Source organism: Centropristis striata, chromosome 19, assembly GCF_030273125.1.
Source record: "Centropristis striata isolate RG_2023a ecotype Rhode Island chromosome 19, C.striata_1.0, whole genome shotgun sequence".
Taxonomy (NCBI): domain Eukaryota; kingdom Metazoa; phylum Chordata; class Actinopteri; order Perciformes; family Serranidae; genus Centropristis; species Centropristis striata.
The window spans coordinates 5,517,812-5,536,338 of NC_081535.1; the positions used below are offsets into that span (position 1 = coordinate 5,517,812).

The window sequence follows — 18,527 nt, forward strand, 5'->3', positions numbered from 1 at the left end:
CCCACAGTGCTTTTAAAAAATATCCCATCTTCTTTTAATTTATTTTAAATTAAATGTTGTTTTGTTTTTGTTTTTTTGTTTTCTTTGTTACCTTTGTCAATTTTGTCAATTCTGTATTTTATTGCACTTTCTTGTGAAGCACTTTGGTGCGGCTCAGCCGTCTGTAAATGCGCTATATAAATAAATCTGACTTGACTTGACTTGACTACAGGCCAGAAGTTTGGAAGCAAGATCACATTTGTACAAAATAAAAAGATCAGAGTTTCATTGCTATACTTTGCAACAAAACAAATGTGATTATTATATAAGGAGTCATAAAGAGTTATTGCTTAGACTTTGTGTTTCCTTCTTTCCATAATGTATAAATCTGAGCTCGTTTCTTTACTCGGCTGCTTCAAATTTAGCCATTTCTGTGGTAGTTTGTCAGAGATTTATGATTTATTTTATTTATTTATTTGCTTGTTTAACAGGGACAGTGCATGGTTCCCAGCTGTACCAGAATTAGCTACTGGGCAGGAACAAATAACATCAATCTAACACAAACAAACAAGCCTTTCAAACAGCAACAACAAAGTTTCAGACTCTTAAAACACAATAGAACAACAGGACAACAACAAGAGGAAAGTCACAACACAAAACAATGTTAAAACACAAGACTAAAGAGACACAGTTGAGATTTATTGGGATTTTTGTATCCAAACTCTCAAAAGCCAAAGAGCTAAAGTGAATAATGCAAACTGTGATTTGTTTTTTATTTGAAAATTATATTTATTGGGTTTTTAGAATTAACATGACACATACATTAATGAGGGTTTACATGCCCACATTCTTAGATCAAAACAAAACAGACAAGACAAATTACCACTAAAAAACAAAGAAAAACAAAAAAACAAAAGATACAAAAATAATAATAATAATAATAAAAATGACAACCCTGTATTTCCTATGTAGCTGCTGTGTTGAATATTATATTTTCTTTATACACTTCATTGTCCTTTTCAAGTGTTCAACATCTTGATCGGTGACTTTCAAGATATTCAATAAATTGTCCCCATAGCTTAAAAAAGCTCTGTATTTTTCCCTTGGTGGCATAGGTTAACTTCTCCATGGCTAGAACATTGGAAAGACTGTTAAACCAATGTTTAACTGTGGGAGATTCAGTGCTTTTCCAGGAAGTTGCTTGTGTGATTTGTTTTTGACTTTTGCACTGAAGTTGTGACTCTTCTAAATCTTCTCAACCCTAAAACTAAGCCCTTCTTTTCTTTTGGTAACATTTATTCAGCAATGCTCTGCTAACATCAATAAGGTAAATTGAGGAGAATGGTGCAATTCAATAAAGGTAAAGTCTGATCATGCAGTAAACACATCCAAAAATCCAAAGAATCCAGACTGTTTTGTTTTACCCATTGAAGCCTGGAAAGCGGATACGTCATTTTGTAGTATTTGTATAAGCTCTCAAATACTTTTTGAATTTCATTTCTATCTGCTACAGAGGCTGAAAAATCGATTATTTAGTAGAAGCGTTGACACTTCTGTTGAATTTCCAGAAAAACTTCAGGTTTTAGGGGCTTATTTTAAAATCGCCCAGAGGTTTTACAGACAGTTTCAGGCGTCAATGGGTTAAAGAAAGACATTGTAAACAAAAAAATGAAGTTGCTTCCAAACTTTTGGCCTGTAGTTTAACATAAAATGACTTATTCCCATTACAGACACACACTCATCTCACACAGTCGCAGTGTGTTCATGCTTCAGGATCGTTTCAGAGCGCCGGATAAAAATATTACACCACAATTACATTAGCGTTTGCCACGACAGCTGGTCTGGACAAAAAGGCACCACGGCGTCTCCGTCTCTGTCTCTCTTTGACTTTGTCCTACTAGTTTTATTTACATTCCTCTTTCTCCCATGACACATGACTAAGCTAATCTAAAATGCAGAGAGCCCAGCATTGGCAGGACGAGTCAAGCAGAGACTAAAGCCATCTGCCTAAACCAGTTATGCCATCCAGCGCGGCACAGGCTCCAAGAGGATCCAGATCTTCCCCAGTAGGTTTTTCTAATATGAAAAACGTGATTTTTAAACTAAATAGGATGTGCACCATGGACAGATTTGTTTGCTATTTGTTTGTCAGTCGCTTGGATTGTTATTCCGACACATAACTGTGTTCAGCAACCATTCGGATTGTCAAATTACTTCCATGAAAATAAATAAAGCTGAATGACAGCATGGATAGGGATTCAGGCCCTGGAAGGTTTTTGTGTTTCCGTCGAGGCCAAAGACGCTCCAGACTGTTTGAACACCGTAAGCTGAAGATTTTGTTGTGTTTTTTTTTGTTGTTTTTTTTAAGTGGCTGAATGGAGAAATTGGAAGAAAAGGCATTCATCCTTGTTGTCATAGCAAGAGAATCCACTACAAACACACACACACACACACACACACACACACACAAGCACAGAAAGACGTGAATGTGCACACACACACAGGGATGCAAACGGACAAACACACACAAAGCAACAGGGAGGCGACTAACACGACCAAATAGCAATTACTACAGCGTCCGCAGCCTAGCAACCAGGCCACTGGATGTCATTGTCCCTCATCACACTTCTGTGTGTGTGTGTGTGCATATGCATGTGTGTGTGTGTGTGTGTGTGTGTGTGTGTGTGTGTGCGTGTGTGTGTGTGTGTGTGTGTGTGTGCGCCCTCCTGTGACAAAGATCCTCTTTTGCGCGACCCAGAATTTTTGTGTGACAGGTTCAGAATAGTGGGACAGAAGAAGAGAAAGTATGAGAGAGAGAGGAAAAAAAACTATAATAGCATTTCATCTGAAGCACAGAGCTCCAAAACTACAGCATGACTTTGATCATATAATCTAATGGATTTATTACTGAGATCCTGTTTTGTTCTATGGCTCTAGTAAATTATCCTCCATGCTTTTTAAAGTGCTTTGTAACTGTTTTCTTTGTGTGTATATGTATTTACAGCTCTGGAAACAGTGGAGACCACTGCAAAATGATCAGTTTTGCTGGTTTTACTGTTTAATTATCATATATGAGCATCTTCTCTCCAACTCTACTCCTTAAAGAATTGTCACTCGCACTTATTGCTGCACTAATGGCTCTTATTGCACTATACCTTGATTGTTCCCCCTTTGGATAAAAGCGTCTGCTAAATGACTAAATATAATAATAATCAATATAATAATCACCTTGTGATATTCTCAGTAGCTTTAATGGATTCCTTGACCCAGAAAATGTATATTTTGACACCAAGATTGACCATCTTAGTGGCTCGGAAGATATATTGGTTCTCATAGACCTTATATGGCTGCCATCCACAATCTTGATGCAGTGGCTCCCACCAAAAATTCAAACTTATGGTGACAGAGAGCTTGTGGAAAGACCAGAGATGCTGGTGCCTGATACATGTTTTGGTCATGTAATAATCTAATTAGCATATTTGCATGATAGATAAGTGATTACAAGTACAAATATATATTAAAGCAGTTAGTTACAAGCATATTTATGTGAAAAATCTGTATAATTTCCCTTAAGTAATTGCATATTTCTCCTTTTTCCTTTCTTTGCCTAGTGTTGGTGGCTTCCTGCCCATCTTGGAAAATTACACCTTTCTAGTGGTCAGATTTTGGTAAACTTTTAGTATGTTAAGGACATTTAATACTACAAATAGACAACTGAGAAACCTTTTGTTAGAATTTTTTTAGGGTTACGTGTTGTTCTTTTCATATATGCACCCGCCTAATTTATATTTCTTTTTTTCCAGAGCTGTATATTTTTTAAAAAAGCATTTGGGGGCTTTTCTGTAGAATCAGAATCTTTTTTTATTGCCAAGGAGGTTTTCACATACAAGGAATTTACTGTGGTGTGTTGGTGCATAAGAAGAAAGAAAATACTAAAATATAGATTTAGAATATGGGAATATGGAATTATTTAAATAAGGGAGGAGGAGCTGTGCAAACAGGAGTGTGCAAGTTCACAGTATTAATATTTGCAATGTGCATAAGGTCAGGTGGCTGTGCATACATTAATGTAACATATCGTTACTTGTTGATGAGGCCAGTTGCAGAGGGGGAGAAACTGCTCTTATATAGCCTGCAGGTCTGCAATGTTTCCCTTCATGCAATGTAGAATATGTGCACAAACATGTATGAAATTAAATGTTATATGACCTAATCTGAAATATGTAAATGTGCATGATCTAACGCTGCAGGGGAGGAATGTGTTGGTGGAGGCTAACGGTCCTCTTAAACCACACATCGCTGTGGTTCCCCAGAGACTCGGCTCTCATTTAATCAATTAAATCATTTTTAAAGCATTTGCTTCACTCAAAAATATGTTCAAATCCAGAGATGCTGCTGCTACCGTCTCACTGTGATGTAAAGAGTGAAAGCATTGTATAGCATGGGGTATAGAAATAAAAGCAAAGATGGAGTCCTCTTTTGCGTGACACAGAATTTTTGTGTGACAGATTCAGAGGAAAGAAGAGAAAAAGTACAAGAGAAGCAACTACAACATGACTTTGATCATGTCAGCTAATGGATTTAAAACGGAGATCCTGTGAGCTTCTATGGCTCTAGTAAATATCACTCCATGCTCTTTTAATGTGTTTTGCAGCAGTTTTTCTTCATGCATGCCATATATATTTGAAAAAAAATATTATGCCGATATTTACATAATGAAATGTGTCTTTTTCCTCTTGTTTAACATTGAAAATATGTCTGCGTGAATGTATCCAATCTAATGTAATATGAAGCTGATTGTTCTCATCGTAGGAAACTTATTAGCAGGTGAGAGCAGTGTTAGTGTAGCCGCGATATTTACACCTCCGAAAAATAAGTGACATTGTGCGTGACGTCTAATTGACCATTTCCAAAACTCCTCCCTCGAACGCTCCTCGTCCAATCATAGCCTTAGCAACCGTCACTAAGAAAAGAAGGTCCGTCAAGCTTTGAGTTCTGAGCAGCAAGGTGAAACGGTCTGACACCAGCTACCCTCAGAGTTTAGCAGGAGGAGTCATTTTTACCCTTTTCCAGAACTTAAAAAACAAGAGGAGCATTGCTGGATATGGATTAAACAGTGTGGGAGAGCCCACTCCCACCTTAATATCTCAGAAACACACACGTCTGCTCCAAGTTAAGCTGCTAGCTAGCAAACATGAGCTAACTAACGATTGTCTAGCTGTTAGATGAGATAACTGGGTTCCTGTCAACTGGTATTCTTACTTCTAGTGCATAACTAGTCCAACAAACTAATGTTAATGACAGCGTGTGTAAAATTAGCACGCTAAGCTAGCTAGCAATGTTGCTAAGAGCTTAACATATTACAGGGCTGTACAGTGCTAATAGCTAGTGCACTGAATCCCACATCGGCCGGCTATTGGCTAACACTCTATCAAAATTTCATATTAACTACTGATATAAATGATCATATTGTAGATGCATATCGTATTGCTGCTCCGTAAGTTCTCCTCCAGCGTATTTTTTTTTTTGCAGAAACGCGCCTCTCAGTTGAGTTCAGTTATCAAAATATGTTAAGCAAAATGCACAAGAACTTTGCTTGAGTTTATAGTAAGAAACAGCACGACTTGCAGTACTTCCACCATCAATGCACTCATTGCTGCCGCCTCTTATTGTACACGCCATACTACAACGTGTATGAAAAGGGCTTCTGATTCTCCAGAGTTCTCATTAAATCACCCTGAGCATTTGCTTGACTCAGAAATACTTCATTCTGTGTTTCAAAAACTAGAGACGCTGCAACTGCCATTTCCCTGTGATGTAAAGAGTGAAAGAGCATTGTATAGCATGGAATGGAACACATGGAATTTTACATTTGTGACGACTTGAAAGAGATATAAAAAAAATAATAATACTAAAATCGAGGCAGCGGTAGACCAGCAACTCTCGCGTTCTGTGAGGTAAAATTACTGGTTCTGTCAAAGGAGTCTGGTGGCTTTAAAGAGAGCAGAAATAACAGGTTCTGTACTGTTATTCTTGACATACCATACACTTAAACATACAGTCATGGAAAATGTTATTAGACCATTGTTTTCTTCAGTTTCTTGTTAATTTTAATGCCTGGTGCAACTAAAGGTACATTTGTTTGGACAAATATAACGATCGCAACAAAAAAAGCTTCTAAGAGTAGATAAGAGTAGATAAGAGTTTTATAAGAGCTGATATCTGGCCATTTCCAATGGTTTTCTTGATAATAACCAAAATCATTAAAAGACACAACATTACTAAAAAAGACACAAAATTACTAAAAAAAAGACACATTATTTTAAAAAGACACAAAATGACCAAAAAAAAGACACAGAATTACACAAAAAGACACAAAATATAAAAAAAATGACCCAAAATTATTAAAAAAGACAACATTTTTTTAAAAAATGACACAAAATTATAAAAAAGGACACACAATTATTAAAAAAGACAAAGAGAAAATTACCCCAAAAAGTAATTACAGGGACCTTCCACACACAACACGGTAAAGTGCCATTAAACTTAAACTTTCATATCAAGGTGAGGGCCACAAAATATCGCCACGAGGGCCGCAATTGGCCCACGGGCCGCGAGTTTGAGACCCATGATGTAGATAATCCAGTACCTCAAACAACCCCAATTCAACAGATCCGAACCATCCATTTAAATACAACCGTCAGAGATCCATGCATGCATTTTCTCAACAGAAAACTGTCTCTTTTATTTTTTTCCCGTCGGTCTCATTATGATTTATGAGCCACAGGCTACAGTAAGTAGCGTCTCTGACCTATTACCATTTAAAAGTAACCTTACTAACCACTTGGGCATGCACACATATGCACACATGCAGGTGTGTGTTTCATGATCCCAACAAAGAGCATCTTCAAAATCACATCCAGTGTTTAGCATTTCAAACTAGATGATGAAAGCGCACTAATTCAAATAACATTTATTCATGAGCGGCGTCCTGTCTGCTGCTGATTCACCAATAAAGAACAACACGCACCGTGTCGCTTTAATTAGAGTTATTGTTTCGGTTTCTTTAATATTCATACAGTCTTTGTTGTCTGTTTTGTCTACAGGTACATTATCGCTTGTTCTGTCTTCTCTTTCCTGTTTCAACCTCTACTTTCATTAGATGGAGAGAAAGCTTTTGATGTTTTTGTGTTTTTGAAGCAACTGCAGCTTTTTGCAGCGTATGTGCATGTGTTGTGTGTCCAAAAGTTTTTCAAGGGCACATTAGTCAAATCTAATGAAAGAATGCTCATCACTCCTGCATTTTTCATGCATTGCCTTTACTTTTGTCATATTTTATTCTTCTCCAAGTTTATCGCCTTCCTCTTTACCTCCTCTGTCCTTATTTCCCTCCTTCTCTTTTCATGTTGTTGCTATTCGAACACGCTTTCCTCTGGCATTCTGTATGCTGGCTATGTAGTTTATTGTGTTTTATTATTTAGTTCATTTACGGCCAAAGCAGCACTAAACATTTCAAACCATGCAAAGCCACATTTATAGAAATACAGTTTAAAGATTTAATGTTAAAACTCCCATAACGCCCCTTTTAAAGGTATAATGTGTAACTTTTCTGCGTTAAATGTCTAAAAATGACTAAACCTGATAGAGTCATGGAAACAATTATTAGACCATTGTTTTCTTGGATTTCTTGTTCATTTTAATGACTGGTACAACTAAAGGTACATTTGTTTAGACAAATATAATAATAACAACAAAAAGAACTCATAAGAGTTTAATTTAACAGCTGATATCTAGACTTTTTCCATTAGTTTTTCTTGATAATGATTTTGGTTATTATCAAGAAAACCATGGAAAATTCAACTCAACTCTCTCAACTTTATTTGTAAAGCACTTTAAAAACAACCACAGCTGCAACAAAGTGCTGTACATAAACAAGCAAACAAGAAACAATAAAATAAATAAAACAGGAATACACACTAAAATAAATAGTTGCATTGCTTTTTTTTATTTTTATTAAAAAACAATAAATAAAAGCAAACCATAAAACACTAAAACAAGAGCAGAGTCTCATGCACGGTTGAAAGCCAAGCAATATAGATATGTTTTAAGATGAGTTTTAAAAATGATGAAAACAAGGGTCGTCTTATATTTCTTCCATGACTGTATGTATTTTGTTGAGTTGTGTACTTAATTATCCCAAATGAGAAATCAATAGTTTTATATACTTTTTTCACGCATGCATCAGCGTTGTGGTTTTCTGTCAGAAGTTGACATAAAATGCCATTTTATCCACTTTTATACCACATTTTTAGAACACACATTTTAACTCTTGGTGCTCTTTAATTATATATTTTAACCAGATGAAGGATTTTAGTCGTGGGATGTTTGGATCTTAAGTTATCAGAGAAACAAGCTGAGTAAACATTAGCAGCAGCTCGGCTCGAGGCGCTCCAGAACGTCCTTGGTCTGCAGAACACTGGTGGAGAAATGCACATTTTGAACATGCCTATTCAGTGTTTTTAGTGGTTTTAATCACTGGGTCGGTTGGTTTTGAAACTGGAGGTCACCGCTGCGGATAATTCAGCCCCCAGAAAAAAAACATTCTGATTGAGAGATCTGTAACGGCAGAACATTACATATTGTGCATTTTATACAAACAGTTCAAGACTTGTAAGCCTAAATCGCAATGATTGGAACACTGAAAAAAAAGATTAGTTACGTAAGAAAATCTACTTTTAAGGTGTTTAAAAGTTGTTTTAAGATAAATATTACTTAAACTTTGGCTAAAAACATGAGTATCAGTGGTTACACCAGGGGTCTCAAACTCAAATTACCTTGGGGCCGCTGGAGGCAGTATCAAAATGACCAAAAAAAGACACAAAATTACCAAAAAAAACACACAAAATGACAGAAAAAAACTAAATTATTTAAAAAAATACACAAAATGACCAAAAAATGACACAAAATGACTAAAAAAAGACACAAAATGACAGAAAAAAACTAAATTACTTAAAGACATAAAATGACCAAAAAAGATACAAAATGACCATGAAAAGACACAAAATCACAAAAAAAGGACACAAAATGACAGAAAAAAATTACTGAAAAAGACAAAAAATGACACAAAATTACTTAAAAAAGACACAAAATGCCAAAAAAACGAAATAACTGAAAAAAGACACAAAATGACCAAAAAAAGACACAAAATAACATCAGTGAATCTGCTTGTGTATTTTCATTTTTAAAAAAGTGGTTCTATTAAATAAATATTACTTATAAACAGCCTGAGTAGATGGCAAACACTTTCTGTGTGGAAAAAAATAGCCTAGCTTTTTTTTAAAGTAAATGTCACTCCAGTTTTTTCCAGTGAAGTAGTTCATATTGAGCAAAGTTTTATCAACTTGTCTGAGCAGCAGTCCAGTTCCTGATTTGTCCTTGCGTCTCCCTGTTGTGCCGTGATGAACAGCTGGCATTTAGATGTCAACATCTGCCTCCTTGTGCACATAAACCCTGGTGTTATGGAGGTCATTTACTATTGATGGTTCAGATCACGTTCTCCCCCTTAACAAACCTCACACCTCCGTCCCTCCAGACGAGCTCCACGCTACCAACTGCTCTTCTCCGTGTCTCGCCGGTGCTTTGATTGACACCACTCACGCCTGGCGAAATGAACTAAATTAAAGGTGTAAACACTCCAGAGTGCAAATAACCCACTCCAAACATGAACACACACTCTGCTCGTCCTCTTGGCGCCTTTAATCCTTCACCATTTTGTTCTTTTTTTGCCTCTGCTGCTTGTTTGTCTCTGAAAACCGAACTGACCTTTAGTTGTTGTCGTTGAACTTGTAACTTCTCCAAGTTCTTAATAAGCCATTTTGATTGATTATGGCTAATTCTACAGAGCCGATAGGAATACCTCCAGCTCTCCATTGTGTGTGTGTGTGTGTGTGTGTGTGACTTTGAGTGAAACTCTCAGATGAGGAGCCAATTGATTGAGATGGCCCCAATTAGTCTCTGTGATTAATTGAGTGTGATTGGATGTCGTCCCCGGCACCTCATCGCTGACGTTATTGACAGGCTAATTAGTTGCCGTGGCGACCGCTTAAACACAGCTGAATGTGTGTGACCCCACAGCAGCCAATCAAGCCTACACCTCACGCTTGTGGACGTGTTTTTGTGTTGGTCCAAATACACCTCCAGGGTGGTTTTACCAAGATATAATACACAATTAGACAGCTACAATACGTGAAAAATGTTTTTATTGTGATTAATTGATTCATCTCCATCACAAATACAAAACAGGATTACTCACGTTATCTTTTTCTTCATCTATAAGAAAGATTCTTGGTCAAAGAGGGATATTTCAGTAAGCAGACAGATAGAAAATAAGAAAACCGCGCCAAAGTGTTTGCTGAAACGACCAAAAAACACAGTAAAATGCCTCCAAAACTGGCTGCACAAATGGATCACCTCAATAATCATCAGTGATGAGAGAACTACTTGAAATATAGTGGATAAATTGGGCATTGGGTGTTTTTCTTGTGCTACAGAAAGAAAACACATTGCTGAAGTAATAGTGGCACTTAGATGTGATGTAGCAGGGAATTGTCCATCTGCTTTTTGTAACTCCTTCTCTTTTTCTCTTTCCATTCCTGCTCTTTTCCTCCACTCTTCATTTTTTCCGACGTTGAGACACTTTGCCTCTTGCATCTTTTTGCCACAAAATACTTGTTTCTGATTGGCTATCAGGACATATCTGACCAACAATACAACCAGCTTTCTAAACTAGTGCTTATGGTTTTTGAGCCTGTACTCTGCTTTTTGCAACATTATTTAATGGTTAGCTTATTAGCCCGTTGACTGTATATTCTCCACCAAATGATGGTGTAACCAATGATACTCATGTTGTTAACCAAAGTTTAAGTATCATTTATCCTAATAATATGTGTACTGTATTGTTTTTATAAATAGATGTGTGAGTGAGTGCCTGGGACACGCTTAAAATAGGTTTTTCATCTGAGCACTTTTTCAAATATTATCATTATCAACCAAAAATGGCTGTTATCATTTTTTTTAAAACTTTATTAAAGCAACATGGTGCAATACAAGACAATACACCAACATTTTCAACAATACAGAGGCAAGCTTTCATACAAAAACATTGTAAAATGTACATAAATTCAAGGTTTTATAGCTTTCATGTTGGTAGATTTCTTAATAAACTTAATATATTGTTCAGCTTCTGTTTCATTTCACTTTTAGTTTTTTAAGTTTAGGTTCTGAAACTATGTTGTTATGGTTAGCAAAAGATATTATGAGGTTAGGTTTTGGGGAGAAGAACACATCATGGTTTGGATCAAAGCACCTTTTAAACACCTTAAAAGTAATAGATTTTTTACATAACTTACGTTTTTTTTTAACGTAACTTACGTGGCTCACGTCACCCTCGTTACTACTTCACTTCTGCCATTTACTTATATTTATTTACTGTTTAAACTGTCTTTTATACCTGTCTTACTAGGAAGTTTTTTTGCTCTAAACCTAGTTCAGTGTTTTTGTAGCCTAAATTCACCAAAACTGCAGCCTTTATTTCAACCGCAAACCCTACGTGTGTGTAATAATAATGATATATGTACGCTCATTTTGACAAACGCTCATATGTGACGCTTAGGTTGGAGATCTTGTTGATAATCTTTATTATAACAGCCCTTCTGATAACAACCTTCTGAACCTACCAGAAGGCGTAGCAGGCTGGTAACAGCTGATAACACCCATTCAATCGCATGTCGAAACAGTTGATCGAACATACTTTGTGTACTTTTACTTCACTTTATACTCACTTTTCAATTACACCTCCCACATTTGTCTTTCCATCTTCATCCAGTCCATTGTTAAAGACCTTCAGAATACAATTTCCAACACTACTTCCTCAGTTTTCAGGGTCATTTATCTGTAAATCTCAATGGTCCCTTATGTTAAACTCAAACCACTGAAGCTATCTATGAAGCTTCTTTAAAACAGTCTGTTTCTCCCCATGCTGCTTAAAGCAGGTAAAGACCCCTTTTTTTTTTTAACCATTGTTCTGTCGAATTATTACCTTTTTTTCCTGACCGCGCCCTGGAAGCCCTGGTCTATAAAAACATTGGGAGCTATCGTTTTTCCCACAGGGGAGAGAAATCCTGCTCCACTGAGCAGCTCATGCAGGTTTTCCCATGTCCACAGTGAATGGGTTAGTGGCTCTTAAAGACAGGACGACCCATCCCGCCCATTCAACCCCGGTGTACATTACTGACTATAAATGAAGAATTAAATTGTGTGAATGCAGATGTTATCAGACAAACTATCATATCAAGAGTATATATTACTGGCTGGCTTGGATCCAGAATTAATGCCGGCCGCTATTGTCAAAGCAATATATATATATATATATATATATATATATATATATATATTTATATATTCTGCAGCAACCAATGAAATGCCATGTCTGAAATGAAAAAGGTGCAATTTAGATCAAAAAGAGATAAAGAAAAAAGGGAAGGCAAAAAAGACATTAGAGGCAGACAGTTATTTATAGGTGTAGAGAAATGTATTTTTCTGATGCAGCACTGTACACTCCCTGTATGTTACGTGCATTAGAGATAACAAGGGTGAAAGGGTAAAAAGCTGCAGGGAGAAAGAGGGAGTGGTAGACGAGTGTACGGTTGACTAGCCGTGGAGAAAAGAGGCTAATCTTGGAGGAGGCCAGAGTTGGCGTAACATCACTTTTTTGGGCCAACCTCTTTTATTCTTCTTTTGCTCTACCACTTCAATATCCTTCCTTTCTCCCAGCTTTTTTTTTTTTTTTTACATTTTTTTTCTTCCAGTGTCATTGCCAGTTTTCTCCAGATCTGTTCTCCATTACCGTCTGTTTTATTCATTTTCTCAAATCGTTGAAATTAGAGTGATTGAATTGTTGTGCAAATTGCTTGTTCCGGATCACACAGATTCCACTCAGAAACACTCGGACAAACTGTAGTTAGCCCCCTAAAGAGGACCTATTCTGACATATTTGACGCACTCGAGTGGACATTCACTTTTGACATTATATTGTGCCTCTTTGTGTGTAATTTTTTTTGGTATGTTATGGTATGTGTCAAGTTTTTTATTTTATTTTTATTTATTATATTTTCATTTTTTTGTCTTGTTTCTTTATTTATTCATCTATATTTTTTATTTTATTTTTATTTATTTTATTTTATTTTCATTTTCATTTTTTTTGTCTTGTTTCTTTATTTATTCATCTATATTTTTTATTTTATTATATTTATTTATTTTTACTACTATTATATATATTCAATTCTGATGCACTCAAGTGGACATTCAACTCCGACATTACAGTATATTGTGCATACTTTATTTTGACATGTCATAGTTTGTGTCTAGTTTGTATTTATTTACCTTTTATTATTATCTTTATTATTATTGTCTATGTATGTTATTTGTTACTCTGAAAATTGACAATAAAGGAGGGAAAAGTCAATGCAATTAAAGTACATTTCAGAATGTTTCCCCTCAGTCATAACATGTAACACTGCTGCAATGATTAGATGAGAATATGACGAAGCATGTATTTATATAACACTTTTTGGTTTCCCTGAAGTTGAGTTTGAAAGAAAATATTAGTGATACTATTAATGCATCTTAATTACTCCCCTTGCTGAAACCTAACTTTAATTCATTTGTGTAATAAAGAAAATTTAAGAGAAATTTAAAAAAAACAAGCAATTTTAACTGAACAAATTAAAAGCATATCTAATAAAAACGTAACCAGAGATGCAGCTTAATTTAAAGTGACGTTTGTAATGAAATACTTGATCAACAATGAATTATTCAATAAGGAAATGTGTAATTAGGCACAGCTGCTTTGCATTTGATTAATGAGATGTGCATTACTCTGGTGTCTCTGGTTTTCTTCACATCCTTTTATTACGCTTTGCATAGTTCTACTGTACTGTACAAATTATTTAACTGTCTTATTTTTTTCTCCCTGCAGTTCCTCCCCGGGAGCCCACAGTCACCTGTCGGTCCAACACCTACCCTAAAGGTTTCTACTGCAGCTGGCACCAGCTGCACGCCACCTACATCCCCACCACGTTTGAAGTAGACGTACAGTAAGTCCATTTGTTTTGTGTCTGGCTGCAATTTGTGGATTTCCATATTTAAGTCCATCTCTCTCTCTATATATATATTGTTCTGGCCTGCAAAGACTTAGCTTACTTTTAGTGACTTGACTTCAAGGGCAATTCCAGTTTTATTACAGCAGTTTATTTTCTTTTTGTTTCAGTAATGTTGTGCAGATGAAAGTAATTTCTGTCAGCTGAAAACACAGCAGCATTGCAATAACAAAGCCTAATTGGACAAAACGCACTCTTGAAGTTAGAAATAGCAAAGGTGACCTAAACTGTGACTACATACCATTGTTTTGATATACCAAAAGTATCCTATAAACTCTAATTTGTGATATTTTCATGGAGAATAAACATCAAAGGTTAACAGTTTATTAAATAACCAAGTAATTCATTTTTAAACCACACAGAAAAATGCATTAAATGTGTTTGAAGGCAAAACTTTAAAGGTCTCATAGGGTAAAAAGTGCGATTTCCATGGCTTTTTTATTTTTGTTTTTATCTTAAAACAGGTCCAGGTGTGATATTTATACTGTGAAAGTATCTAAATGCTCAATCCATGCAGTAATGCACACAACCCATATTCATAAACTGTCTTTAAACGAGCCATCAGGACTTAAGGAAGGTTGTTATGTCACAACTATACTTTATGCAAGCAGGAAGTGCTATTACAGTCATTCCCCGGCTGCAATGATGGTGCAGAGACAAAGGGCGCAGCTACACAAGACCCTTAAACACTCCCTCTCTTTTCTTGTCTTTCTTTTCCTCAATGAAATAATTAATTGAATAAGCAAACAATTAAACATGAATATTTATTTATTCTTTTGGCACTGCCTCTTGAAAAAATGCATAAATGTGGCCGGATGAATTGAATATGTGATGAAGCTGCTAATATTTGTAATCTCATAACCTGCAATGAAGCAATACAAATAAAAAAAGACCCTTAAACACTGACCAATCAGAGGAGAGTGGGCTTTTTTGGGAAGGGCACTTAAAGAGACAGGCACTAAAACTGAGTAAACTGAGTAAAAAACAGGTATATTAAAACAGACATTATGAGAAAATGTATGTTTTTTGAACATTAAAGCATGTAAACATATTCTAGTAGAAACTCAAAATGCAACTACGAACCTCAAAATGAGCCTAATATGTCTCCTATGAACTGAAACAGCAAAATGCTCAGTGAAAAAGATCATTTTGAAATGATAAGTAGGGCTTTATAAGAAAAAATAATACCTTTAGAATTCACTTTGTACTTAAACACTTCTCTCCACCTGTCCTCGGGCTTCCAGACATGTCTTAACAGTAGGAAGACCTTAGATAGTCAAACTGTGGATGGAGACCCAGCGAGTCTCTGTCAGGGTCTCTTTGATATTCTCAGATCATAGATTCCCACTGCTCGCACCACAGCAGGTGGACTCTGCCTTCATTAATGTTGTAACACCCACATTATTCTGTCTGAATAATAATGAGCAGTGGGACAGAGAGACATATAGACGACGGGGACAATAGAGAGATTACCAGTAAGAGGAGTAAGTGTCTTTAGAGTCCAGGTCAGCCATTCAACAGGTGGAGCATTGAATGATGCCTATTTTCATTTATAGCGTGCCATCAGCTGCACATTTCTTTCCTTTTTCCACAAAAAGCATCCATGACTTCCAAAAGGAAAGGATTTTAATTGTCCTTGGGAGCTCTGTTGGTTTTCGTGGCATCTGGCTCTTAGCTGAAGAAATAAGTAAAGAGCAAGATTTAACAGTGCTTTGAGCCTATGAGCTAAAATAAAGCTGCAGAGGAACATTTAGGCCCATAAACCAAACTAAAAAATGTACAAAAACTGAAGGTCTGGCTGCGCCCCAAACCCAAGTCCTGTTCTGGTCTGTGTAGCAGGAGGCAGAATAAGCACTTTTTAGTGTTGGGATTAAAATTGTGTCCACAGCTTTGATGTATAATGCCCAGACTACTAAAAAAGAAAATGGGTGAAAACTGCCGAACCACTTTCCGTCTCTCTTTCTACAGTTCCATGCCAGTATGTGTATGAGGTGCCAGGCCATTGGTCCAATAATGGCCCAGTAGTCCAAAGAAGTGACCAGAGTTGTTACACCATAAAATATTCTTATTTCTTAGGAAGAACGTCAGCAATTGTAGTGTAAATCTGTTGAAAATGTATAGGTAATATAAGAAATTAATGCATGGCATGACCTGGCAAAAGGTAGGATTTCAGTTTTTATGGGAAAACTCATTAGACAAGTCAGCTTAGCATATCCAAAGCGGATGCTCTGGTTGATACAATAACATTAGAATAGGAATCTGACCTCCCAAGTGTGCTCATATATCAAAAGTGGAACGTGACAGGAAATAACAGGACATTGAACTTTAGTTACACAGAAATAATGACGCACAAACCTGCAAACTAAAAAGAGAAACACAAGGTGTTGTCTCCTCAGAGTTGTTCTGATCTTTGGATTTGTCTGTCACCTTTGGCATCTGTATCTGTTTTTGATACCTACAATAAATCCCGCACAAGGCTGTAATTCGAATCTACCTGGTCGTCAAGTGTTTTTCTTTCAAGGTTTTCTACGACACTGTGTGTATTTTCTCTACTATTTGGCCATAAGACCCCCATATCATATCTATTGGAACAATGACATCTTTTCATGGACAAAAACCAAGTAAAGCATCCTATTCCTCTCCACACCAGACACAACCAGCTGTCACTGGAGGTGCAGAAAGATCCGGACCACAAGAACCGCTGCCGTGTCCGTTTTCCTGAGGTCTTCTCCAGCTTCCCCTACAAAGTGAACGTGACAGCAGTCAACGCCTTGGGGAAAGCCTCTACTACCATTTCCTTTGAAGAGGCCAGTATAGGTAAGATAGATTCTCATCTATTGTTATGTTGTTTTGTTGTTTTTTTAACCAAATTTGATGCATGTGTAGCGGCTTGGTACTCTCTCTGGCGTTGTGAAATTTACGACAAGACGAAAACGACCATCTCATTTGGCATCCAGCCGTTTATTTCGGACACTGGCACAGGAATTAATTGTACAGTCAGTCAGGTTTTTGCTCTCTCACACACACATGCACATCTGGAAAATATAAAATGAAAAGACAGTGCAGGTTAGCTAACTTGTAGCACTAGCCATTTTGTAAATAAAAATAAAATAAAAACACCGTCAACTTTTTACGAAAATGGACGGGCTCAACCGTAAGGGAGCTATGTGTTCAAAAAAACACAACTTAAACCACCCCTTTGTAGTGAAAATAAAGTAATTAATATGTAAAAATGACGCAGCTCATAAATCGTGCTCCTACCAGGGAGCCACGAAAGTCAGACTGTTGCTGCCCCTCGGGGTTCACCACCCTAAACCACAGGGGTGCTGCATTTAATTACTATAAGACAAACAAGTTGCGTGTTGACAGATGAGTTTTTATATGGCAAGTGGAATCAAATTCCTTATTAACTCCGTTACACATGTACATGTTAAAACCAGCCTGTTCTCCCGTCAAAATAGTGAATTTAGATCGTGTGTACAGGCAGCAAAAGATGAGCTTTGTCTCCGTATTATACGGTTCGTGTAATGCGTCTGCTGCCATCTTGCTGACGTAGTAGTTGATTGACAGCCAAGTGAAGTCCAAAACTGCGATTTTCTACTTTGGGTCGGAGGTTGGAGTGGTGGATGGGTCGAACAATCGGTAGACTTTCACCCAGGAGAGCAGGGTTCGCGTTATGTGTGAAAAGAAAAGTAAACCATTTTTAACTTAAGTTACGTGAATCATGTTTTTGAACGTAACTTACGTAACTTGTGGTAGTCACATGACCCTGGTAACTAGTTCACTTCCAGCATTTACGTTGGTTATTTACTGTTTAAACTGTCTTTTATAACCCCTACCAGACGTTTTTTGCACTAAACCTAGGTCAGTGGTTTTACAACAGAAATCCACAGAAACTGTTGCCTTTTTTACAACCGTGGACCGTACGTGTGTTCTTTTTTAAAGAATGCGTCGCGATACGTACCTACGTGCCGTAATTTATGGTACTGACACGCAATCCCTCCTGCCGCTCATGTTGGAGAATTTGTTGGTCAAAACATACTTTCTGACGATGTTTTAAAGGGTTTCATTTGAACTCAAAAGGTTTAAAAGGCCCACAAACGGTGGACTTTCACTCAGGAGAGCGGGGTTTGTGTCCCGTGTGAAAACAAAAGTAAACCACTTTTAACTTGAGTTACATGAATTTTTGAACTTAAGTAACTTGCGGTAGTCACGTGACCCTGGTAACTGCTTCACTTCCGTCATTTACGTACATTTATTTACTGTTTAAACTCTTTTATAACGCCTTACCAGAAATTTTTTGCACTAAACCTAGGTCAGTGGTTTTACAAC

At 36.7% G+C, this 18,527-nt stretch overlaps 1 protein-coding gene across 1 annotated transcript in view; it reads left to right on the forward strand.

The window, feature by feature from the left end:
- Positions 1 to 18,527, forward strand: part of cntfr (ciliary neurotrophic factor receptor) — a 421,815-nt gene that overhangs the window by 347,867 nt on the left and 55,421 nt on the right. The window contains exons 5-6 of the mRNA XM_059357864.1: positions 14,015 to 14,132; positions 16,846 to 17,012. Coding sequence (XP_059213847.1) covers positions 14,015 to 14,132; positions 16,846 to 17,012 — 285 coding nt within the window. The remainder of the gene's footprint in view (positions 1 to 14,014; positions 14,133 to 16,845; positions 17,013 to 18,527) is intronic.